Source organism: Pogona vitticeps, chromosome ZW-PAR (assembly GCF_051106095.1).
Source record: "Pogona vitticeps strain Pit_001003342236 chromosome ZW-PAR, PviZW2.1, whole genome shotgun sequence".
In the NCBI taxonomy this organism is placed as follows: domain Eukaryota; kingdom Metazoa; phylum Chordata; class Lepidosauria; order Squamata; family Agamidae; genus Pogona; species Pogona vitticeps.
The window spans coordinates 708,879-734,618 of NC_135800.1; the positions used below are offsets into that span (position 1 = coordinate 708,879).

At 54.2% G+C, this 25,740-nt stretch overlaps 2 protein-coding genes across 2 annotated transcripts; one reads left to right on the forward strand and one right to left on the reverse strand.

Annotated features, from left to right (window-relative positions):
- Positions 1-289: 289 nt before the first annotated feature.
- On the forward strand, positions 290-15,889 carry AGPAT2 (1-acylglycerol-3-phosphate O-acyltransferase 2). Its single transcript, XM_020794887.3, has 6 exons — positions 290-719; positions 9,397-9,530; positions 10,477-10,652; positions 11,019-11,114; positions 12,107-12,179; positions 12,470-15,889. Exons 1-6 carry the CDS (start codon positions 487-489, stop codon positions 12,634-12,636), a joined length of 879 nt encoding a protein of 292 aa, XP_020650546.3. The 5' UTR covers positions 290-486; the 3' UTR covers positions 12,637-15,889.
- EGFL7 (EGF like domain multiple 7) lies at positions 15,857-25,139 on the reverse strand. Its single transcript, XM_072985192.2, has 10 exons — positions 24,860-25,139; positions 23,091-23,164; positions 20,269-20,432; positions 19,745-19,867; positions 19,489-19,604; positions 18,435-18,530; positions 17,887-18,054; positions 17,207-17,277; positions 16,320-16,485; positions 15,857-16,122 (listed from the first exon to the last, which is right to left on the reverse strand). Exons 3-10 carry the CDS (start codon positions 20,346-20,348, stop codon positions 16,100-16,102), a joined length of 843 nt encoding a protein of 280 aa, XP_072841293.2. The 5' UTR covers positions 20,349-20,432; positions 23,091-23,164; positions 24,860-25,139; the 3' UTR covers positions 15,857-16,099.
- Between the last annotated feature and the right edge of the window lie 601 nt (positions 25,140-25,740).

Consider the following 25,740-nt stretch of genomic DNA (forward strand, 5'->3'; position numbering starts at 1 on the left):
ACGTGGGGGCACAGACGCTGCGGGGGCGGCGGCCCGGGGGGGGGTCACGGATCTCTCTCTCTCCCTCTCTCTCTTCTCCCCCCCCACCCGCCGCGCACATGACCGGCCGCGCGCCGCCCTCCGCACCCGCGCAGCCGTTGGGGACCGAAGAGGAGAAGTTGGACGGCGCGGCTCCGCGGAGCGCGCAAGAGAGAGAGAGAGGGCGGGCGGACCGGAGGGAAGGCAGGGCAGGGAGGCGGGCGCGCCATCCTCCGCCCCTTAAGGGCCGGGCGGAGCCGCTTCTCTTCCCCCCCCCCCCCCCATTGGAGGTGCTGAGCCTTCCTGGCCGCGCCGCCCTTCCGCTGCGCTCGCCCGACGGACGGACGGACGGAAAGACGCACGGCTGGTTGCGCGCCTCCTTGGCCGTCGGAAGCAGCTCTCCCGGCGCGGGAGCCTGGCTTAGGATCGCGGGCAGCGGACCCCCTCCCCCTCCCGCAGGCGGCCACCATGGACCCTTCCTCCTCCTCCTCCTCCTCGTCCTCCCCGTCCCCCCCTTCCGAGGGGCTGCTGCCCTGGTGGGGCGTCGCGGGGGCGCTGGTGCTGCTGGCGGCGGCGCTCAGCCCCCGGCTCCGGTTCCGCCTCCGGATCGGCTCCTATTGCCTCCTCTGCCTGCTCGCCTCCGCCCTCACCGCCCCGGCCTGCCTCCTCTGGAACCGCGGGCGCACCGTCCGCAACATGACGTGAGTCCCGTCGGGGGGACCCTCGGGGTGCCCAAGCCGGGGAAAGGGGTGGCTGGGGGGGACCCCGGCGTCGGAGGGGGACGGGGGCGCGCCTGGCCCGGGACGAGCCCCTCCGGGGGGGGAGAGGGACCCTGGGGGGGGGCGGGCGCCCTGCCTCCTTCTCCGGAGGCTCAACCTTCGCCAAGGGCGCGCAGGACGTTGCGCACGAGTCTCCCCCTTCCCCAGGGCGCATGGCTGGACGCCGGGACGGGGCCGGGGCTGGCCTGGACCGGGGGCTGCTCTCCCTTCCGGATCCCCAGCCCTGCCCTTTCCCGGATTGGGAAGGGCCGACCCGTCCCCTTCCCTTCCCCTGGTGCGCCCGCCCCAACCTGCGTTTGGAGACGCGCCTCTTCCGGGAGCGTGGGAACGGCTTGCGTGTTGGTCCTACACGTGGAACCCGCCCCCCCAGGGGGTCTCGAGGCTTGGCTCTGACCCGGCCCGGGGGTGGGGTGGGGGGAAGAACTTTGGGGGGGGGGGTCGCGCAGGCAGGCAAACTTATGGCACAAGAGTTGCAAACTTTTTTTCCCCTTTGGGAGCGGCTTCCGCGGGGAAAGCCGGTTCCCACACCCTCACTGGGCCCTTTTCGGTCTCTGTAAAAGCGGCCTTGATTTAAAAAAATGCATTAATTAATGCCCCGGTGCAAATGAAGCTGGTGCCAAGCCGGCCCAACCGATTAGGCGTGCAGAGGTTTCAAAAATATAAACTCCCCCTTTTACAATATAAACTTCCCTTTTGCACACAAACAAACCAGCAGAGGGGAAAACAAAAAAAGTAACAAAAAGGCTAAAGGCGTCTTAAAGCCTAACTTGTGTGTATATATAATGATGAAGTAGTGGGCTTGGCCACAATATATTTATATATCTCTAAAAGGAAGCTTTTGTGGACAAGACCACTACTTCATCAGACATAAGGGCCGGAATTGCCTACAAAAGTTCACATTAAAAAGAAAATATACACCTTCGTCCTTAAGGTGCTGCCTTAACTTTTAATTTTCCTTCTGGTTTCACTTGTCATGCTTTACACCCACGAACACGGCTACCCCCTTCTGCAGCTGCAAGAAATACACGGAGTTCATGGCAGGCGGCCCATTTGTTTCCCGTTGTTGCTACCTGCCCTGCGGCCTGCGAAAATCCTGCTCTTTGCAGTCCAAGGATTCGGATCTAATATTTAGTCTTTTTTTTTTTCAGTTAACAGTTAAAAACAGTTAACAAAACTATTCTGAAAAACACATTTAAAAGCAACAGATTAAAAAAAAAACCACACACACACACACACACACACACACACACACACACACACACACACACACACACACACACACACACACACACACACACACACACACACACACACACACACACACACACACACACACACACACACACACACACACACACACACACACACACACCCCCCAACCCAGCTCAAGCCAGCAATCACACAGGGAAAGCTTCCTGCCTGAAAAAAGAGGCCTCCTTGCGGAAGGGCAGCCAAGATGGGGCCAACCTGGCCTGCAGTGGCAGGGAGTTCCACTGTCTGGAAACAGCAAGGTACCCACCTCATAATGCTCTGTACTTAATATATTTTTTCTTAGTTCCACTGCAGTATTAGCAATTCTTTTTTTTAATAGATTATGCGGTTTCTTTTTGCTGGCGTCTGTCAATCGTACTATGGTTTTGACATGTCTATATGATGTCTTTTGAGTTTCATTTTATGTTGGTGAAATTATATTTTGCATCTAATCTCTTCTTATTTTTATTATTATTTATAGATTATTTTTGACCTTCCAAGGTTTCAAATGCCACTCGTTGTGCTCTGATTTTTCTCGGCTGGTCCAGCTGCTAAAGGAACTGGGGATGGTCGGCTGGGCACGTGGGTCTAAACCAGGGCTCCTAGTTCATTGCCACAGAGTTTGCTGGAATTTGTAAAGCAAGAACGAGGGTAGAATCCCAGTTTGTAAAAGTTGATTATTTATAATCTTGGTTTGTATAATCCTGGTTTGTAAGGGATTATACTTTATCATCCTGGCTTGCAAAAGATGGTGGTTTGTAATCCTGGCTTGTGTGATAGTTTTTAATCCCAGTTTGTAAAGAATGAACCAAACCATTCCTGGTTTATTTAACTGAGAGAAAGGAAGATGCAGTTAAAAGGCCTGCTGCGCTTTCAAAACCAAGGTTTTCCTGGAATCCTGGTTATATTCCTCCCTGCCATTTATTTCAGGCTCAGCAAGAAAGACCTGGATTATGTTAATGTTTTCTCCGTATTTGGTCTATATCTGAGTTTGCGTTTTGTTAATTATCCCGCTGCTGTTGAGACTTGTGCAAATCCAAGGAAGCTCTTTATGAACGCTTTCCCTTGTGCGTTGGAGGCGGCGGTTATGGACTGCAGGCCTAGCATATTAGAGATAATGGGAACAATTTATGCCACCCAGGTCTGAGCGACACCCACGAGGATGCCGTGCCTGGGCTCAGTCCGGGCTGCGTGCGGGTGAACGCGGAGGCAGGCCAAACAGAGCCCCTCCCGGTCACCACTGGAGCAGCAGGATCCGCCCCCCTCCTGTCCTGCAGATGTAGGGTGACGTGACGGTCAAGGTGTGACATACCCCCCCAAGACCTGATTTGATCCCTCTTTGCTTACCTTGCAGAGGGATGTGAAGAGCGTTCTGCTCCCCTGTCGGTCCCGCGATTTTATTTTATTTATTTATTTTTGGTAGGTTTATAGGAGTCATTGCCGTGGATGCTTAACGATGAAAAGGGGAAGTACATCTTGATTATACACCCTCAACGACTGTGGTTTTAGTGTTCACCGTTTGGCAGTCATGTGCGGAGAGAAGTGTGATCAAATCTGGGTGTGTTTTCCTAGCACCCCGAGGTGTCCACTGGTCCGGTCTGGGTGTAAAGGACATCGCTTTGAGAATTAAAATCCCGCTTCTCGTATGCCTGACCATGCCCGAAACCTGCCTCCCCAATTCTTCTGAAAATACACAGTTTCCAGAAAGATCTCTGGGTTTCCACTGCATCACACACACACACACACACACACACACACACACACACACACACACACACACACACACACACACACACACACACACACACACACACACACACACACACACACACACACACACACACACACACACACACACACACACACACACACACACACACACACACACACACACACACACACACCTACTTTGCCCGCCGTGCAGCGGCTGGAATGCAAGGTAGCTGTGGTAGTCTGCGCTCGCCCCTCATGACCTAAACAAAATAAAGAAAGTAAAAGCGCTTTTGTGGCACCTCAAAGACCAACTGCTCTGTTTGAAGGCAAGCTTTCGTGGAAGAAGCCTATTTCCTCTGACATTAGAGACCAGGAAATTTTGTGTTCCCTATTTTATATAAAGAAAGTCGGAGCAAGGATGTGGTTTGAGTCAGCTTTGAGTAGACCTTGAGACGCTCCTTCCCATCGTGGCGGCTCGCTGTGCACTTTTGGGAGTCCTCTTTGGGTCAAAAAGGTTCAGGAGGGCCACCCATGCTGTTGTTCTGCAAGAGAGTCAGGCCCCTGGAAATTCCCTTTATGTGGTTCTGGGGGGGGGGGGAAATACTTGGATTTCCAGAGTTGGACGACGGCTTACGAAAATAGGTTCTGCAAAAATAGGTCGGGCGGTGCTTTTAGGATTTCTAATTTTGGGATTGGAGGAGATCACCCCTAGCTATATGGTCACCTTTCCTGAGGCTTGATCCCCTTTAAGTGGCTTTGGAGAGTAATCCTCTAAGAACACGCTGTATGTCCCTTGCCCGGCCGAAGGGCCTTCTGCGGTTTGATCCTGAACGCCGGAGACAACGTCCTCGTAGCTTTTGACTGATTCCTTGAGAAGGGCCTCGACGATCAAGGTCCAGCTTGTTTTCTTTTAAAGGACATTTTAAAATGCCGGTAAAGAGGCTTCTCCAGGTGCAGCGTGTTAAGCGTACGAATCTTCTTTTCCGAATTGGCAAGGCGGCGGTGCCTCACGAAAGGCTGCCAAGCGGGAGGCAGAGAAGAGGCAGGGAGGGAGAATCCTCGGGAAGGGGCCCAAACAGGCCTCCCGGCTACCCCACCCAGACGCTTGCAAAGTTTTTCTGCGGTGTAAGCTTCTGGGCACTGCAGGCAGCTTCTTCAGCAGGTGGGCTGGAGTCCAAGGACGCCTCCTGCTCCATAAAAACAGGCGAGTCTCAGGGTGCCACCGGATTCCTGGTTCCTTTTGTTTTTCATGTTCTCGACGCCCGGACGAGGAAGGCCGACGACCCGTCGGTGGCTTCCTCCTCACCGTTCTCCCGGCGTGCCAGGGTGACTTTCTTCCACCACGACCCCCTTGGTGTCGGCCTTTGCAGACGCAGAGGGCTTGAAATAGCCCCACCCTGGGGGATTTGGATAAATCCCGGGCGGGGGGGTTAATCCAGCGTTGCCTCCTAAAGCATCCTCTGGCTAATTCTGGCCTCCGACAGCCGGCCAAGGCAAGGGTGAGGCTGGCACAAGGAAGGAAGTGGCCCTTGTCGATTTTGCTAGCGCCAAGATTATACATCTTTTTCGTCATTCTTCAGTTCGGTCCTGACTTCTCCCTCGTGTGAGCCCCCCGTGAGGAAGGCTAGCCGGAGGTCAGCTGGCGTCAGCTACCCAGCACTGCCAGGCCTCTTGATGCCAGTGCAGTTGTTGCGAGCTCCCTTCAAAAGTGCCCTTTTATCCCTTTGGAGTGGGAGAGCGAGACTTGAACCCGCCACCACCGTGCAGCCTCGCAGGCGAGTCAGGCTTTGGACGAGCTGAGCCCTCTGGTTGGTAACCCTGCAAACCTTCTGCCAAAGCAACGCCTTTGAAGGTGGCCAGAGATCCCGGGGGGGGGGCAAAATCTACACCGGAGTTAAGAGGCCCGGTGCCACCCCCTTGCTTTAAGTCGTCTCTAAGGAGTGACTCCCTACTTAGATTCCTCATTAGATCCCCGCTGTTAATTATCATAGCAATGTGGGCGTAACCACGCGGCAGGATCTGGGCCGCCGGTTCTTTGCAAGCCACGGATCTCCAGTCGTGGGTGTTTGCAGAAGGAACGCCCGTGTATGTTGCGTAAGGAACCACGAGGCTAGCGAGGGGCCCTTCTTCCACGGCCCCTTTGCCCGTTTGGTGCGGGAAACGAAGGATGTCGGTATCAGGTGGCTGGTTTGATTGCCCAAGCCCGCCTCTGCTCGCCCCAGGTGCCCTTTCTCCTGTGCCATTTGGGGTGTGAAACCTTATCTCCCCCCCCCCCCAGAAGAGAGAGGGATGTGCCGACCAGCGGAGGAAGCGAGGAGAGACATAATGTGGTGGGTGGGTGACGGCAGCGTGGACCCAGCCGGCCTCCGCTCCGTCCGGGGTGAAGGTTCGCTCAGGCCACAATTAGACGGTGACTCAACGCCATGACTTCACAAAGTAAGGGAAAGTCAAGTGGCACAAAAGTCATTCTCCTCATCATCTTTTGAGGAAGCGAGTTTGTCCCGGTTGATGTGGGGGGGGGGAACGCAATGTTCTCGGGGTTTGTTTGCTCCTAGACGGGAAGGGCCACCTCTCGAGGTCCTTGGAACTTCGGCTCCGGCTTTAGAAACCCGTCCAAGTCTTCTCCTTCTGCCCTCCGAGGGCTTTGAAAATAAAAGCAATTAAACTTTGTCCTTGGGCCAAAAAAGAAAGAAAAGAAAAGAAAAAAAGGAAGGAAGGAGCTCTAGATGGATAGATGGAAGGACAAGAAAAAAGAGAAGACAAATGTCCATTTTTTTTCCAAGAAAGTTTGCTTTGAGGGTTTTTTCCCCTAAACCTCGACATCTCTACCCAACCCCTGTCTCTGCAGGACATAAACAGATGTTCTTCCCCGTGAGCGTTAAGTAAACTGAGGCAGAAGGGCCTCTGCATTTAGCTCTGGAGGATAAGAATGGATCTTATTAGGATAAGGTGCAAGGATAAAGTGAAAAGGTCGCGTCACGTAAGCCGCAGTTGAGTTCACACGAGGAAAGCCTGACTTAAACGTACAGTATAAGTGGACTGTTCAGGTCCGTTCTTCAGGCCAAAGGGGAATTAACTTCAGGGAGAGGTCAGGGGGGTCTCGGTTGGGAGTTCGAGTCACGCCCTTCCTGTGAAGGATGATGTTTCAAGTCTTTGAAAAGGGCTCTCCTCCGCCCATTCGGTTGGGCCTGCTTTGATCTCTCCCCCCCCCCCCGCCGCAAGACCCCAGGAGGCGCAACACCGTGGTTGCAAAATCAGGACCGCAACCCAGATCTCTGCAGGGCGGGTGTCTCCGGCATGCTCCGAAAATGGGCGCCTTTCCAAAGGGCGCCAGCGCATGACCTGTTTCAGGGGTCACTATGGAGCATTGTGACACGTGTGTGTGTGTGTGTGTGTCTGGCGGCATCCCTCTCAGCATCTATGCCTTCGAAAGTGCACCTTGCCCTCTCTCAGGTGAGGAGGACAAGGTGTCGCTGAGTCATTTCAGGCCATTGCTGAGTGGCTGGCCCACACACGTGTGTGTGTGTCTGTGTGTCTGTGTGTGAAGGGGGGGACCCTCTGGTAATGGTTAACTTGCCCCTCCCTTGGCTGAAGACTTGAATGGGCTCAAAAGTCTTCCCAGTTTTTTTTTTAAACTTGCAAGTAAAAACTAATAAAACCAATCAAAGATCAAGCTTTTGACAGGAAAACGTGTCTTGTCATCTACAAGATACAGATGGCATTCTAACTGCATTGCATACTGTAGGAATAGCAAGTAATAAACTTATTTTTGGGTACTTTTAAAAAGAAACGCCTCTCCTTGAACACGGTCCTCAAAATTCTTCCAAAATGCTTTGGAATGCCCTTATAAATTTATTTCAGGAAAATAGTAACTAGGAACTGGTGTTCATAAAGAGACCCAGGGAGGCCCATTCTCTCCGGCTTGTTGCATTTCTTTAGACGTGTGTCTTCAGTGGGTCCTCGTTGCTAAAGATGCTCCGTCAGTCATTCCTGCTTTTTGGCCACGGGGTTCCTCTGGGCGGGGGATGCAGAGAAGTCTTTGGCACCCAGTCTCAAACCCCAAGTTCAAGTCCCTATAAAAAAACGTGGCTTTCGTGGGGTGTTGTAATGGCGGGCACGACCGGTTTGCCCAAGAGCCTGGGAAAGGAATGGAAGCTTTGCGTTTCATGGGCGTGGGGTGTGTTGTGAAGTGGCGTCCAACGTCTCTCAACCCAGGAAGGGTTTTGCAAAGTATGTGAGATATTCCAAGGAGTGGCTTTCAGAAGTGCTCCCTCCCAGTAAGTTTCCAGAAAGCTTTGTCTCGTGACTTAGTTCAGATTTAATGTGTAGCTTCAGACACTGAAAATTGGATTCCCAAATCCACCTCGGAGAGGTTGCACAAACGTGGCTGGCAGAACGGGGGCATGCCGCGGCATGTCGTCGTGCCGTGAGCGTTTCTGCAGCCGTCCTCCGAATTGTTCACAGATCACGACATCCGTGGGCTGACTTTCTGCTGATCCTGACTAGTTGGTTGACAGTCGGAAAATAATGGTGAGCAGCCTAAAAGACACAATAGAAGCGACCCGTCATCCATTCCATTGTTGGTTTGCCTGTCGGGTCACTGCCAGCGACCCCCATGAATGGGGGAACCTCGAAAAGTCTGACACCATCTGTGGCTATTTTGTACTCTATATACAGTATACATTTTAGGTGTAGATCTGTGTTTCCTCGCCTGGGAAGTGGCAGGATTTAGTGGATCGTCGGGTGTGTGAGTGTGTGCCGGTGGAGAAGTGTAAATCAGTGTTTGTTAATGGCATTTGTGTGCTCATTGGCCTGTGTGTCTCCTTGGTGGAAAGGTTTTGTTTTGTATATAAAAGTGTGTGTTTGTGCAACAGGGTGTGGTGACACGTTGGGGGGAAAAACTGGTTTTTAAACAAGTTTGGCATGTTTGAAATTGATTTTAAAAATGATGGCTACACAGCAGATAGGGAAGTGTGCCCTGTTTTTGCAAAGAAAGTGTCATTTTTTTTGGCTGGAAAGTGGGGTTCTTCCACTTCTTCTCTTTCTTCACTCATGTATGCGTGTGTTTCTTTTTTTCTGTCTATCTGTGTGCCCCAGTCTGTAGGGAAACCTTGCAGCCCAATCTAGGATCTATCCCCCCCCCAAACCCCACATTTCTAATGTTCGATTCCACCTGATAAACATGCACCTAAGAACACCTAAATTTTGGCTCACCTGGAGAAAAGGCCTTAGCTACCAAGCCTTCATGGGCTCGCCTAGGCCTAGTTCTGCCCTAAGTTCCTGTTCGGAAAGAAAGCTGTCCCTCTTCGAGTTAGGGAGCCTCTTTTTTTAAACGGGAAGCCGTGGCCTGTCCGTGTGTGTGTGTGTTGGATAGAATTTGCAGAATGGAGAATGATGCTCCAGGAAATCCAAATGCCGAGAGCCTTGACTTCAACTCCTTGTAGGCTGAAATTGGCAAGTGGACGGAGACGTCCCGTGGACGCCTGAGGTGGTTTCGGTCTGCTCAGAAAGCAGGTCGTCTGTCGGGAAGATGCGCAGCTTTGTGGCGGAGAATTGACTCTTGTGTGCTGGGTTTTTTAACCTTCCTGGGTTTAAACACGGCTCCCCTTCCTCTCCCTCCCCAATCCGCCCGCAGGATCATCAAAAACGTCGTCCGGACCTTCAAGTACATCTACGGCCTGAGGTTTGAGCTGAAGGGTCTGGAGCACTTCGAGATCGAGGGTCCGTGCGTCATCATCTCCAATCACCAGAGCATCCTGGACATGATCGGTGAGAAGCGTTCAGGCCTGCGGGCCCCCAAAGGGTTGGAGTCCTGCTATGGGCGGCCTTCGGGGCCCCTCATGGGATCCCAAGTGTGACTATTTAGAGCCTGTGGCCAAACCCAGCCGACCTGAGGGCTGAATCTGTCCCTCTGGCATTTCGTTGTCAGGACATCATCCACCATGTGAGTGGTTTTCTGGCTTTTCCAGCGGGTTCTGCCTGCCACAAAGCCGGGACGCTTCTTGTAAGATCTACCTAGCGACGGGTGTTTTCATCCCCCTCCGTCTGCCTTGCCACTTCCCACGACAGAAATGCTGATCTCGCCCTCCTTTGGCATTGAATTTGGTCCTCGCCGGCTGGAAAAAGGCTCCCAGCTTTTGACACGAGAAGAGTCTCTGGAGTCCCTCTTTCCATCTTATCAAGGTTACCAAAACCTTGACACCGATTTGAAAGAAGTGTAAAGCATCACAAATAGAGATGGGCGCGAGACGCTGGTTCGTCGGTTCGTGGCAGTTCGTTTTTCAGCCAAACAGGTGTTCGGTGGTTCAGAGCCCTGCCTCCTCTAGCAGGCGCCCTCTCAGAGGCAGCGCACAGAGGAGGCACGGCAGGGAAGCCGGGGTGCTGACTCTGAGAGGGCGCCCGATGGGGGAGGCGGGGAAAGGAACCGCTGAACACCGGTTTGGCCGATAAATGAATCAGCACGAACCAGCAAACTTGTGTTTCGTGCCCATGTCTAATCACAAAAACATAAATCTAATTTGTACCCTCTCAGTGGCAAGTTGGGCCGGGGTCTTGCCACTGGAAATCAGCGGCGCCAGTTCAGTATCTGTTCCACCCTAACGATGCCACCTTCCTAATTATCACTTGCAAGAGGGAGAAAGAGAGATTGGGCTGGACCTAGCGAGCCCCAGCATGGGTTCGCCTCCTGAACATCCCGCTTGCGCCCTTTCCTCAGGACTCATGGAGGTCCTTCCCGAGCGCTGCGTCCAGATCGCGAAGCGGGAGCTGATGTACATGGGCTCGGTGGGCCTCATTATGTACCTGGGCGGGGTCATCTTCATCAACCGGAAAAGTACCAGCAACGCCAAGTCGGTGATGGCAGACGTCGGACAAGCCATGATGACGGAGAACGTGAGTGGAGCACGTGCGGGGAGGTTCAGAGAGCTGAGCCATGTCCCCAAAGGTTCAATTCCTCCATGGATGCCTCCTTGGCAGTGGGCTGGACTTGATCATCTACAGGGTCCCTTCCAGCTCTGCAGTTCTAAGAGGATGATGATGATGATGTGAGACATCCAGACTAGGGGTCAGTAATTTAGTCTATCAAGTCAAGGAGGCCCATTGGGGGAATAAATGCTAGAGGATGCCACGGTGAGGTTCTGCAGGGGTGGACAGAGCGAGGGGAGGAGGTGTCCCGGGGAAGATCACACGAGGGGGGCTCTCCTCCCAATGCAGGCCGTGGGGCTTCTGACCTGGAGGGCCTCCCCTTTCTCCCCACAGGTCAAGGTGTGGATCTACCCGGAAGGGACACGGAATGGGAGCGGGGACCTTTTGCCATTCAAGAAGGGCGCCTTCCATCTAGCCATCCAGACACAGGTAACGAAGGGGGGAAAGTGGGGGATGGGTGGCCTTTCCGTGCACAAAATCCAAAAAAGGAGGGTGGCTGTTTATTTTTATTATAGGCTCCCCTACCTGAAAATGGGTTTTCTCTGGGCCCAGAATAGCCCGTAGACCCTAGAAATTACTTTGATCCTTCCGCACTTTGGTTGAGTTTTCTGGAGTTCCTCCAAACTGAGGCGGTTTGACTTTATGATGCTTAAGTCCAATCCGGGAGTCGTTTATATCAGTGGTTCTTAACGTGGACGATAATGCCCCCCAGGGGGCGATTTCATTTTTCAGGGGGGCAGTAGAACGAAAAGGGGCGGTGTGGGGGCGCTGGAGCAGAAGGGGGGCAGTAGGGGGGCGCCGGAGCAAGCCAAACCTGTGAAGATGGCTGCAGCCTTTTTACAGTGTGCATGAATATATATTTTCCTCCAATCTTAATTTAGTTTCAGAGTTTTTGTCTTGAAATTTTTAGTTCCTGCATTGCGGTTTGTTTTTATGCCCTTTTTATACTGTATTTCTTTTTGCGTCTTAAAATTCGCTTGCAACTAAATTATTAAATGTTACTTTTTGGGGGCATTTCATTTTCTTGGAATTGAATTTTGTTTTCAGGGGTCATTGGATTTAAGTGTCTCAAATAAATAAATAAATGAATGAATGAATGAATGAATGAATGAATGAATGAATGAATATCATCACCATGGGGAGGGGGGCGATGATAACTTCCTCAATGGCTCAAGGGGGCGTTTCTTTCAAAAAGGTTAAGAACCACTGGTTTATATGTCCTTGCAATTTTATTCTTCATTCCCTTGAAGACTGTCTTTTTAGAGCCATACCAAAAAAAGAGAGAAAAGATTGTTAATCTTTTACATACATACACACATAAGATGCCAGTCTACGGCAGCAACGATAGCCAGTCTTTTATGGCCCATTCCAGAGGTGTAGCTAACCTTCCCCCATCCGTGTCTCTTTTTCTGTGTTTCCAGGTTCCAGTTGTCCCCGTGGTGTATTCTTCCTTCACTTCATTTTACAATCCCAAAAAGCATCTGTTTACATCAGGTGGGGGTAACTGAAAGTTTCTCTCTCTCTCTAACTCTTCTCCTCCAAAAGCCTTCTTTCCCCCTCCCTCCCTTTGGTTTGTTTTGTGTTTCATTTGGGTGGGTGGGTGGATTCCCCCCCCCTTTGGAGATCATACACCCGTAAGCAACCCACAGAGCAGTGTCCATGTTTCTTTAGGACACCTTCCTATTCATGTGGCGCCTCCCCCCCCCCCCAATATCTATAGAGACGGCTGGCAGACGACCGAATGCCCATCGAGATGAATGGGTACCTTCTTTCCCCTTCTCCAGGCAAAATCCGCGTGGAGGTCCTCCCGCCCGTCCCCACAGAGGGCCTGACCGCTTCCGACGTGGACGAACTCACCGACCGGTGCTACACCGCCATGAGGGAAACCTTGTTCCGGATCTCGGAGCGGCCCGCTGAAGTCAACGGAGGGGGCCCCAGCGTTTCGCACTAAAGACCTTTTGGGCAGAAACGTGGCACTCCGCCCTCGCTCACCCACCCACCGGGAGGACCTCTCACGGTTGCCAAAAACGGCGCCCTCGTTGCTCCCTTGCTGTGGGTCAGGGGTGGGGGGGTTTGCATTGTTCCTAAAAGCCTTGGGGGCCCTTTGGCATATCTACACCCAGGAACCACGAGCCCCTCTGGGGTTGGAACAGAGCCTCCGTCGAGGCCCCTCTCTTGGGAATCATAAACCCAGCAGAACGCTCCGTTCTTGCTGATTTGACGGGAGGTCCGTCCCCAATCCCTGGTCCCTCCTTCTCCTCTGCAGGTGTTTTCCCGCAGGTACAACTCAGGGGCACATGGGTCTTTTTGTTCCCTCGGGGCCGTGCAACCCCCGGGCTGCTCCCTCGTCCCTTCCAAGACAGAGACGTTTATCCCTCGTCCTCGTTTCCGAACTGCACAGAAAACCGAAGCAGCGTCAGAATGAACGTGGGGCGCCGTGGCCACCAGAGGTCCCCTTAGAAAAATGGTGGCCGTTGAATGGAAGCTCGGTTCCCGAGCATTTCGAGCAATTTCTTGCTCAGGTGGAGGGGGGGAGGCATCTATTTCAAAACGGGATTCTGCGTTGAACCAGGAATGATCCTTTTCTTGGGTAAAAAGGAGATTCTGGTTTCCTCGTGGACGTACTTTTATAACCACTGGGCACACGGACACACACGGGGACCACGCAGCCGCGCGGCACGCTCTATGACCATTCGTAACGGAATCCGCGATTTGGAAGGTGCCAGGAGGGGGAGGTGGAAATATTAAGGCCTCCCCAGGCTTTGGTGGGAGGGAAGGCGACTTCTCTGGGGACCTCAGAAGGGCTGCTTCACTGTCCTCTCGGGAGCCGAAACAGCTGGAAGGCCGACCCCGTCTGGCAAACGAGGGGATGAAACTTGGAAGGCCCCGAAAGCTTTCCTGAGCCGCTTCGGACCGCCCGTGTTTTCCGTACGGTCACCCCGCAAAGCCGCAGTTCGAGGGCTGATATTTGGGAAATGGGAGTTTGCACTTAGGTTCAGATTTAGGAAAACTCCACGCCGCTTAATTGTACTTATTCGTTATGAAGATGCCAAGGGGCTCACAGTGGGAATCACTACACCTCCGATAGAGGAAGGGGGGCAGATAGGATGATAGTCCACAGGCTCAGGTTTTAGGGAGCTCCGTCCCTAAAGGCGTTGGGGCTCGCCTTTGACCCGCGCAAAGCTGCTGGTTGGGTGCCGTGGACTTGAGGACCACTCTTCTGGCTGTTTCGCCAGCATTTATAGCTTGGGTTCAATTTTGCAATTTTTTGATTGTCAGGGGCCACGCTTTCTATCAGCCAGACCCATGGCCTCCGCGGAACGATTCAGGACGAAGGCCGCTGCTGAAAGGCACGCTAGCGAGCTGGGTTTATGCAATCACTCCCGTTGGGTTTCCTTTGGGGCTGTGCGCGGTAAAAACCCACCCTCGGATTGAGGCCCCTGAGCTGCCCCAGGCGTAGGGAATGCAATCTAAAACATACAGGATTCCAGAGCACCAAGAGGAAAGAGGCGCTGCTTCTCTGCAGGCGTTCCAGCCTGATCTGGGTTGTAGTTTTCTTATTATCATTATTATTATTATTATTACTACTGCTATTATTATTCTGTGTTGGGGATTCCCCTTCTCCTTTGGTCTCGTTTGGTGAAGGGCGCTGGGTGTCTATGTACATAAAAGATGCTACTTCAATTTCTAAAGAGTTCTTTATAGAGTGCAGTAGGTGCAGATGTTGGAAATATGTTTGCGTGCAAAAATCTTTATATTCGGATGGGGCGGGAGGGGGTCAAAATTAGGCTCAGGGATTCTCGGAAGCACTTAGTCCTGGTTGTTTTAGGTGGAGAGCTCCCCCCCCCACCCAAGAGAAATGATAGGGTTTATTTCAGATGCAGGACCCCCTCCCAAAGAAAGAAGGGGTGGCGACAGACCATCCATGTTTGAGAAGATCTGCCTCTCGGAGGGCAGGTGGAACTGTATTCAAGAGTTCCTGCGTTTTAAGCCTATCTGGTGGATGGCATAGGATGCAAAGCCCTTAAGGGCCATTTTTTTCAGGCTGGGCACACACAAAGGGTTCCCCATCTCCCTTCAAAGCCTGGAAATAATTGCGAAGTTTTGTGCAAAAACTCGAGGGTCCGTGGGCCCTTTTGGAAGAGAGAGGACCACATCTCCATTTCCAGCATGGAGAGGAAGTGGGGGGTACCGAGACGCCCCAGTGGATTTGGGACTGATTTTTTTTTTTTTGCCCCCCTTGGCCTCATGCCAAAGCTGCACGGCTACAGCCAAGACAGCTCATGGGGCCAGAAAATCTGGAAATGGAGGGGGGGAAGAAACAGTCTGAACCATCCAGAGATCTGTCGGAAGCTGGCCGAATATTTCCCAGTTCTTGGAGGCTCTTGTGTTGGGTTTGAAGACCCTGCCGGAGCAAAACAGCTGAAGCCCTGCCTGGGCAGGAGGGGCAGACGGCCTCCCTCTCAGATCTCTCCCTCTCATCACTGTTTCCAGCTGGAATAAGTGGCACATGGGCTATGCAGTCCCGGGTTTCTCCAGAAGGACTCTAGGCAGCTTTCTGTCCAGGGCCTGTGATACAATGGGCGCTTCACCCCAGCGTCTCGGGGGGCGGGTGCCTTTGCAAGAGTAAAGCACGGATGAGGCCCATGCTCTGCAGCATGGGGGGGGGGACCCTGTGGCCTTCCAGAATGGCAGGGCTCCCCATTGCTGTTAGCACAAAGGTGACCGAAGGGGGGACCCCCCACCAGCAGTCTTGTTTCTGCCACCACAGAAGCTTCTTCCAAAAAACGCCCACGCACACCCACAAAACACCCCGCACTCTGTTGGGAGAAAAGGCCAGGGTGGTCCTCTTTCCTATGTACCAGGAGTGGAGGAGGAAAGCCTTTCTCCCCTTCGGCATCAAGGGAAGGGACATTACTCTTCAAATTGCACAGACCTTCATGTAGCACGCACTCGCCCCTGTTTTATCACAGGCTGGTCTCCAGAGAGTGGCTCAAGCCCCCCCCCCACATAACCCTTCCTCCCAAGGTGGATCATGGATATGTGTGTGTGTCCCCCCCCCCCCGACACGCACGTCGAGCACAGACGAAAAGCCCAAAAGTGCCTTGTTTCAAAACGGGTCGTTACCTACTGTCGGTTTTTTGATGTTTCCAAAATGCGTTATGTGGAACTGGTTTTTATAAAGCAAAATTTATTTAACGAGGTCCGTGGCTCCTGTGTGTTGGTCTGTTTTCGTGAAGTGCTGGGGGGGGAGGGGAGAGACGACAGCCTTGCCCGCTGCTTTTAAGTCCCCGCTTGCCTTCCACGGGGAAAAGCCCAGCACCTCTGGGGCTTAAGCAAAGCCCCCGCCCTGCCAGCTCGGGATAGCGGGGGGGGGAGGCACCATGAGTCCTTTCCTTGCTCCTTCATCTTCCTCAGCGTCGATCCTTACACGAACCTGCACAAAGATGCAAATAGAGTAGATGCAGCAGGCAGCTTTGCAATGACAAGCAGAGCTATCTTCTACAGTAAAAGACATGCATTTACTCTCTAGCCTATTTCAGGGCTTTAGAAGTTGCAAAGTAGCTTGCTTTCGATGGGGGCCACGCACGCACACACACACACACACATATACATCCTGCTGCGCCTACTTACACGTCTCCAGCTGCTCTTCCAGAAAAGAGATCTGTTCGCTGAGGGAGTCAATCCGGTCCAGTTGCTGCAAGGAGTGGACAAGCAGCCCAATGGGGTCCACGTGGGCAGTGCCCTCCGATCCTGGCGTCTCCAGTTTCAGGAAGGGGGCCAAAGCGAGCTGAAACTTCTACCAAGAACAGGGGGAAAGAAACTAAGATGAGGGGTTGAACTGATCCTGCCTCCCTCTCTGAGCGCTGCCTGGAATACAGTGGGACACTTCGTATTCTTGGGGGGGGGGGGAATCAATTCCAAGTCTCCCCCCCCCGTGGATGCTGAAACACGCAGATTATAGCAAACACTATTTTAGTAATGAATTGCTATCCATAGCAAGGTCTCTGGCTCCCTCTAGTGGCTGGTTCTTGTAACATCACCTTTAGAAATATATATTTCTAGGATTCTTTTAATATTTTCAGACCGTGAATAAGTGAATCAGTGGATACTAATCCCGCGGATAAAGGGGTCCTACTGTATTTTTAAAGGATGCTTTTGGAGGAATGTTGATTTTTTCATTAACCTAAGCCTGTAAGGTGGTGGGGGGAAGCTGGCCACCCCAAAGTCCCTGTGGTTTCCTCTTGGGGAGGGTGACACAAACCCCACCCACCCACCCCCCAGGCTACAACTGCACCGTTGACCATGTGCCAATGGTTATGCCCTGGTGGAAAACGTGGCCCTTGCTTAGCAAAACGCTGACCGCACCTCGCATGCTTTTTCGTTTCGTTGTGCCGGCCGCCCTCTTTTAAGCGGGAGCCCTCTCGAAATCTCTGGCCAGCGGGCGCTTCCGGGGAGCAACCTCTCTCCACCCCAGCCCCCCCCCACCGCCTCCCCTCCCGTGCTGGAGGGGGACTCACTTCTTCCAGAGCGGCCACTCGGCGTCTCAGCTCCTGAACTTCGTTTTGCACCCTCAGGTTGGCGGCTCCAGCTGCACAAATTCACAGCAAGCAGAAACGTCCCGTGTGAGACGCTGATGTTCCCCCCGTGATTCGAATGGGTCTCCCCCCCCCTTCCCAGGCGTCTCAGAGTTCGGGGCTGCCCCCCTGTGGAAGTTTATCCAGGGTGACCCTCAGTCGCCTTCAAGGTGCTCCGCTGGAGTTTGTCACAACACAGATGGCGCAGGTGTGGATCCTAGACCCTGTCCGTCCGGAAGGATGGAGGGGGGGCCCTTCTGGAGGCTTCTGGCCCCTTAATTCCTCCCGTTCAAGGCCCCTCGTGGCTCGATGCCCGCCATGCTCCATGGGGCGGACGACGGCAGCTGCAGCCGACGCACGGCTCGCGTCTTTCCGGCGTTCAGTGCTGGCCCTCCGCGCATTATTACTCACGGTACGAGTTTGAAGTGGCACAGCGCGTACCAAAAGTAATAATGAGCCGCGGGCAGCGTGGGCGGGTCCTTGTCTCTTCTGCAAGGCGCGCGCCACGGGGGGGGGGGTCCCACGAGGGCGACACAGGCGGGGTTTGGGTCTCGGCAGGGGACCGTCCAAGCAGGCTGCGTCTCTCTCCTCCCACGAAACCGCCGGGTCCTGGTTGACCTCACCTGTGCCAGAAAGCGTGGCGGGGGCCTCCGTGGGCACTTCCAGGGCCCGGCAGGTCTTCTCGTCCTCCTGGAGTGCGTAACCTGGCTGGCAGGCGCAGCGATAACTCCCGGCCACGTTGAGGCACGCCTGGCTGCAGCCGTGTCTTCCTCCGGCGCATTCATCCACATCTGAAACCGGAGGGAGAGAGGCGTGAGGAAAGAGGACCTCGCCATTCCTAGGAATCAGATCAGCGGAGCAGAACACATCTGGCTACTCCCGGGTGGAGGTACAGGATCTGTGGCTTCCAACCCCCCAAGGATGTTGAAAAACACATATGTATCAAACACTCTACATGGCATGGTCTCTGGCTCCCTTGCATGGCCTTTTCTGGTCAATACACCCTGGAAATACAGATCAATAGGTATTTCTGAGGGTTTCGATTTGGTATTTTCAGCCCGCCAATAAGTGGATCAGCAGATACCGATCCCACGGATAAGAGGATCCCACTCTACAAAGCTGCACTCCAAAGGGAACAAACACAACCGCACACCTCCACGGGAGACTTTACCTGCCTCGCAGCACTTTCCCGTCCACCCGGAAGGGCAGGCGCACTTGTTCGGGAGGGCGCACGTCCCGCCATTTTGGCACCGCCGTCGGCAAACGGCTGAAAAACAAAGTCAGCATTCAAACAGAGACCGCGAAGGCACGTTTTCACGATCCCGTTTTGAGTTTTCTTTAAAAAGTACTCCTTCACAGACGTTAGAAATGTCACGAGGAGATGCCACGTCAGCCGAACAGGACCGTTCCGAACTCGCAAGAAATATTCTGAAAATAACTGTCCTCAAATCCTTGCAAATCTGGGGTCTGCCAAAATTAGCACTTTTAAAAGGGGGTTTCCCTTTTCTTTTTACCTCTAAATAATGTGGGGGAAGCGGACACTTCTGAGCAGTCGTGATCGTCCATATTTACACACCGCTCATGCAAATAATTCCCAAGACAATTTTAAAAAAATATTTAAACTGAATCAAATGTGGCTTATTTCCCCCCCCTCCTAATAAAGCATGTCAAATAAAACATAAGAAATGTGTGTGTAACACACAACAGGGACACGTGATTTTTTTTAAAAAAAGAAAAGTTTTGCTCGATCTTCATCACCCTCTTAAAACTAGAATGCTGGAAGGGGTCCTTTAGAGAGCATCTAATCCAGCCCCTGTCAAAGAGGCCCAGTGGGGGGATTGAACTCCCAGCCTTTGGCCCCGCAGCCAGATGTCTGAACCCCCAAGCTCTTAAGCACTTCATATATTTACTAAGTGTAAATGTAAATAAACATTTAAAAAATGCCTCTGGGGTCCACAGGGACTGAAGTCAAATAAAACTGCTGAACCCTTTAAGGGACAACACATCTCTGTCCTGGATCTCGCTGGGACACCCAACCAGAGGAGACCCACTAAATCTATGGGATTGACCACAGTGTAGAGGTCCTGTCTGGTAACTGATTCAGTGTGGGTATACCTGAATTGGGAAAAGCCACAGACTCCAGTTTTTTTTTTCCTGTAACAGACTCCCAATTATAATGGCTCCCCTCTGGAAAAATAATTTCTTTTAAAAATCAAGAGTTTTACCGGTATTGCACCCAAACTCCGGGCGCCCAGCGGCTTGCCTCCACCCGGGACAGCAGACGCGCGTGGGTCGGGAAAGCTGCCGATAGGCTGGGCGCTGCACGACCCTGTAGGTAGTTCTGGGGGAATTACAGGGCGAGGAAAAGGACATTTTAAAAAATAAATCCTGGAGAAACGGAATGGATAAACAGGTTTGAAGAGCTACGTCCAATGGGGGAAGGATCCCCCCCATCTCGCCGCCCCGGGAAGGCCCCCTTACCTGTACGTACTGCATAACCTGTACCCTTGGCACAAGGTGAGGTAGGGCTGGTAGACGGGCTGGGCGTGAGAGGAGAGGTAGGAGACGGTGCGGCTTTTCACCTCCATGGAACACACCCGGCGCCTGCAAGCGAGCAAGCGATCTCAGATCCCGCCGCATCCTGGTTCCGACCTCCAAAGCCCTCAATGGATTGGGTCCAAGCGACACCAAGGAGCGGGTCTCCCTTTGTGAGCCTGACCAGGCTTTACGATCCTCAGGGGAGGTGGCCCTTTGCTCTCAGTCCCACCCCCTTCACAAACGCCTCTGGTGGGGAGCCGGGAGAGGAGAGGGCCCTCTTTGGTGGCTGATTGTAGACGGTGGAACTCCCTCCCACTGGAGGCCCGCCTGGCCCCGTCTTGGCTTTCCTCCCACAAGACCTAAGAGCGATTTCTTAAAGACAGATTATTTTCCTTAATTTTTCAATATTGTTTCTGGGAATTACAGTCCAAACCTTTGGGAACTTGGGACAGAAGCCGAGGACTCACCTGGATGCTGAAGAACGCTCTACGTTGGTGGCCACGAGGATCAGGAGAAACCCAGCCAGGGGGCAGCTCACCCCCCACATCTCCTATGCTCTGCCTTTGCCACGCTCCACGGCGACACGCAGGAAGGACCAGAGACTTGATTACTCCAGCCTGTTCCGTGAAACCTAGAACGAAAAAGTTCAGGTAAAAGACCAACAAAATTAGCTGGGAGTAAGAGATCCCAGACCGAGTAAAGGAGGATCCCTGTATCCACGGGATCCATATCCGCTGATTCACACCGGTGGTCTGGAAACATTAAATATATCAAAAGAAAAATCCTAGGAAGAAGGATGAAGATCTCAGAAGTGGCCACTACAGGGAGCCAGAGACCACGCTGCCGAAACAGAGTTTGTGATCATCCACATTTTTCAGCTTGGACCCGATCCTCCGCGGGGGGGGCACTCCTGTAAAACTACTCAGAGAACAAGGCGAAAGTTTGCTTTCAAAAGGGGCTTCTAGCTCAGAGCAGGCTGTGTGTTTCTTCTTGTTAAGGTCTCCCCACGTGCAACAAACAATATGCCAATTCAGACCAACAAGGTAAGCTACTTTGCCCACTCCGTCAGGGTAACGCTCAAGGGCTTTCATCGGCGTTTCTTTGGAGGAGGGGGGGGACGTCCCTGCTTTCGTCCAGGGCCATCTCGAAAAGTAGCCGTTAGGGCTGGTTGGTTTTTTAACTTTGCCGTCCAAGATGGGTTAACTCCTCGGTGACCCTCGCCCTCAGCGCAAAACACTTGGGAACGACTTTTTCTTCCCAATTCCTTTTGTGTTGACTCTCTCGAAAGAACACTCAGAACTTTTCGAAACACCTTTGTCCAAAGAGAAAGGGAAAAACACTACTACAGGGTGAAGAGGGGTTCCCCCCGCCCCGCGCATCTTAAGAGGGAATGAAAACATCTCATGGAGACCCAAGGATGGGAACCCCCTGGCCTAATGCCACCCTTGGGTAGGGCTTCCTTTTGAGTCGCAGATGGGTGAAATCACAGGCCGCTTAAGAACAAAGCCACTTCTGCCAGAAGAAAGCAGATTTCCCTTCTCTTTAGGAGACCCACAGAGAGGTGAACCAAAACGGAACCATGTCCTCCCCTTAAGGGTGGGCAGCCCCCGAATTGCAGAATCACCCCCGGGGGGTGGGTGGGCGATGCCTGGTGGCAAACAATCAGCCTGCCAACCAAGCCGTGGCCAACCTCGGGGGGCCCTTTGCTGGGCCAAAGGCAGCAGCCCTGGGTGGCTCTCGAACCCGCTCCCTCCACGCCCTTCACTCTCCAAGAACCCCCCCCCCCAAAAAAGCGCTACAAAACGCGGCCCTAGGCGGGCTAGTTTCAAAGGGCAGAAGAATGGAAAGACGCGCTCCCCTCCAAATTAAAGGAGACCAGCTTGGATTCAATGTCCCTTGCTTCCCGCTGCCACTAGGTGGGGGTGGATGCCTGCCGTTGGCTTCCCCCCCCCCTTTTTTTTTTTTTTTTGCAAAAAGAAGAAAGCGGAACACCTTGGAAACTCCTGCAAAACTGGGGGGGGGGAGGGAGGAAAGGGGGAGCCGGGCGTGAAGGGCCCCTGCTCAGCTCCTGGGCATGGAATCTGGGAAAGACCCTCGCCTGGGGGGTGGGGATGGGGGTGGCCGGCCTGCGGACACCCCCCGCGGCGCCCCAGAGTTGCACCCCCTCCCCGCCTCGAGTCCCCTGTGCCGGCGGGCGGGCTTCTTTGCTTAAGGCAAGCAAATGCTGCAGCCTGCGGGTCTCTCCCCCCCCCCTCGCCCCTTCCCCGGGACCCTCTTATCTATCTCTCTCTCCCCCCCCCCCCACTTTCTGCTTCCCCCCCCCCGCCGGCTACTCCAGGCAGATCCTGGATGGTCAAAAAAACTTGGAAAGCGACCGGGCTTGGCTTTTGCAAACCCTCCGGGGGGGGGGCGACTGGGGGGGCAAAGAGACTAAACGGGGGAGGGGGCGACCCCAGGACCCCCGCTAACTCCCTCCCTCCCTGCTTGGTGCAAAGTCGGCAGCTACTCACTGCTGGTCCGGCTCCGCAGGCAGGCGCGCAGGCACGCTGGGGGGGATGATGATGGCGCGGAGGGAGGGAGGGAAGGAAGGAGGGAGGCTCCCTACCCTTCTTCATCTCTTCCCCCCCCCCGCCCGCCCCATATGCTTTCTTCCCTTGCAACCTCTGGGGCTTAAGAGATGGGGAAACCCTTCCTTTCGATCTCCGGATCTCCGCGGAAAGGATTAGACCCCCCCCCCCCCACTTTGGCAACCTGCGGGAGAAGGGAGGGGGACCCTAAGCCTCGCCTCCCCACCCCCTGAGTTCACACACTCTCACACAAATACACACACACACGGATCTGAAGGAATGATGAATGGCATTTGAGGGCTCCTGTGGACTAGGAACTTGGAGCCGTCTAAAACGCGGAGGAAGTAGATAGCTAGGCTACGGCTGCCCGGGCAGGGAAGGCGAGAGGGCTGTATTTGCGGGGGACAGAGAGGATGGGGGGCCGCTCTCCCCCAGGCCTGGCTCGCTTTACGCACGTGCACTCTCGGCCGAGTTAGTTAGTGCACGTGTGAACGAGAGGTCGCAAGCGGGGACCCTCCGGCCACCGCGTGCGCGGGAGTGAAACGCGGTCGCCGCGGCTGCTCAGAGAAGCCGCAGGAGTACCAGCCAAGCCATCACTACAAACCCCATCATGCCGGCCGGGAACGGCAGGAGCCGTGGGCCGCCCCACACAAAGAGCCCCATTGCGGGGAGGCCAAGGAACCCCACGCAGAAGGCCTTTCTGTCGAGCCTTCGGGACTCACCGGATGCCTCGTCTCGGCCGGTCATTGGTCGCCAACAGGGACCCGATCCTTTCCGGCGGCTTCTCGGCTTCTTACTGCTGGGGCGAAAGAAAGCACCGGGAGTGAGAAGAGACGCCGCCCGGAAAAGGTTTGCAGGATGAGGCCCCCGTTCCTGCGGGCGGGTCCTCCTTTCAGTCCGTCGTGGCTTTTGGCCAGGATCCTGTCTGTGCCTGGGCAGCTCAGGGTCTGCAGACCCTTTCAATATAAATGTTAATCCTCTTAGAACCAGCGAGCTGGAAAAGGGGACCCTGTGGGGTCATCCAGTCCAGCCCCTGCCCAGGAGTGGCGCCAGGGGGGAATCGAATTCCCGACCTAAACCCCCTGAGCTAGGGAATAGCCTTCTCTTGTCCCAGCAGCCAGGGTGTTCCACCCTGAAATGACAGAACTGTAAAAGAATTGGAAGGGGTCCTAGAGGCCATCCAGTCCAGCCTGCAGCCCAGAAAGGGGAAATCGCCTCTTAGCCTTGTGGCCGTTTCCACAGGGTTATGCGAAAGGCAGGAGCCGCCCTCCCTTTGGCGGTCAAAGCTTTCCTTCCGCGTGCGTCAGGTTAACCTTGGACCCCAAAAAACCTTCCTTCCCAAAACAGGGCGACTGAGCAATCACAGCAAAATTAAAAACGGATACAGATAAAAGCACAGAAAGTGATCCCCCTAAATTGACCGGCATGATGTCGCGAGAGGGAAACAAACAGGACCCCGAACCCCCAAAAGAGTTGATCTTTCCGCAGGGGTCGCTTTCAATACCAGAGGACTGGAAGATCTTTTCCCACGCAGGAACAAGATCCGTCTTTTTTTCACCTGGTGGCCCTACACGGAGAGCAAATTGCAAAGTGCCGGCACCTTTCACAACTTTATGTGGCCGAGGGCTCTCCAGCCAGGATCTCCTCCTCCTCCGGCTGAAATGCCTTCTGCCCCCCTGCTGCTAAAAAAGGCCCGTGGGCCCCACTCTGGTCTTCTAGCTGTCCCTCTCCGACCTCCAAATCTCCACCAGCCCCTCTGCCCTGCTTTCTCTGCCCGGAGGACCTTTCGTCACAAGGTCTCGCTCTCACTGTTTTCGGCTCCTCCTTGGGTCTTTTCTCTAAAAGGACGCATTCCTGCCTCTCGTCCCTGCCTTTTCTGACCCACCCTCCGAGGGCCACCTTGCTCTGTGACACATCGGTGGAGAAGGCTGGGTCCGGAGATGCTCCGCGGTCCAGTCCCTTCTGCGCCAGACCGTCTGCCCCGACAGCGCCGGCCACTTTGGGTGGCTGTGGGACCGTCCCTGGGAACAGCATCGCAAGGAAATGAAAGCATGCCCCCTTTGACTTTAGGGTCTGTTAAGCCAACCGGGTTGCGGCCGGGGCTCAGGTGCAGCAGCCCTGGAGGCCGGCCCTGCCGGAGGCTCGCCTGACCACGGAGCCAGGGGGTGAAAGTCTCCATTCTCCTGCGCCTTTCGTGGTTGTGAAGAAGAGGCCGTTCTAGCAGGGCGCATCTCCTCCTGCAAGCTTCCCCTGCCGAAGGGCCTCCTTTCCTACAACCGTGATCCCCACAGCAGCCCGGTCCTCTTTTCCAAACGGCCACCCCGCCCTCCCAAGCCCTCCAGAGGCTCCTTCTTGAAGGCATCGGCTTCTTCTGCATGGCCTTCCAAAGGTGGGGCAGGCCAGGAAGAAGGAGCCGAAACCCAACCTGCCATGAAACCATCATCTTGCGAAGTGGTCCAGTTACAATAAATCTCCCAGCCTTCTCCGTTACCTGCTGCTTCTGCTGCATCCTCGTCAGCTGGCCGGGTCCCTCTGATGCTGATGCTGCTGCCGAGGGTGGTGGGCTTCCTCCCCTCTCCCCACACATCGCTCCTGGAGTCTGCCTTCCCTTGACTCTGGCGAAGGTTTCGGACCCATCTCCATGGTGCCAGAGGCCTCTCCCCTCCCCAGCCCGGGGCTGCTTCTCTGCACTCTTCTTCGCCTCTCCCCCCCCCCCCAGGTCGGCCAACGCTGGCGGCGACGATGGGCTGGAGGCAGGAGGTCCCCTTGGAGGTGGAAGGGTGGCTTTTTATGCCCTCCTTCCTGTATAAATCAGGGCTGGGGATGGACCCTCCAGACAGGAAGTCCTGCGGGTGTTGCAGGCTGATAAGAGGTGGGGTGAGCAGAACAAACAACGCCCGAGCCCTACACACGTGGAGGGCCCAGGAGGGAATTGGGCGGGCAGGCCACTGGCGAAAGGAAGGAGAGGCGCTAGGGAGTAAAAGGTGGGGAGGGCAAATTTCACCCCAAAAGCTCAGCGCAACCACACCCGTTTTGCAGGCTGGAGGGCCCCGATTCTGCCCCAAGCCCCTCCAGGCAAAGGTGGCCCAAGAGTCAACGCTGGAGAAGAGTCCCTCCCTCCCTCCCAACCGGAGAACTTCTGCTGTTAAGCGTAGGGAAGACCAGCCTGCTTAGATCCATGGGCTCAGCCGGCTAGGGGTCCGTGGTGCCAATTCCCATGGGTCTTGAAGGCCTCCATCGTCAGAGCACACGCCACCTCCCGAGGTTATGGCTTCCGTTGCCATGTTGTTCTAACTTTTCAGAAGTTTTCCCTGAGATTCAGCTGAGTTCGGGCTACGATTCTCGTGTGTCCTGTACTCTGGGACGATCTAG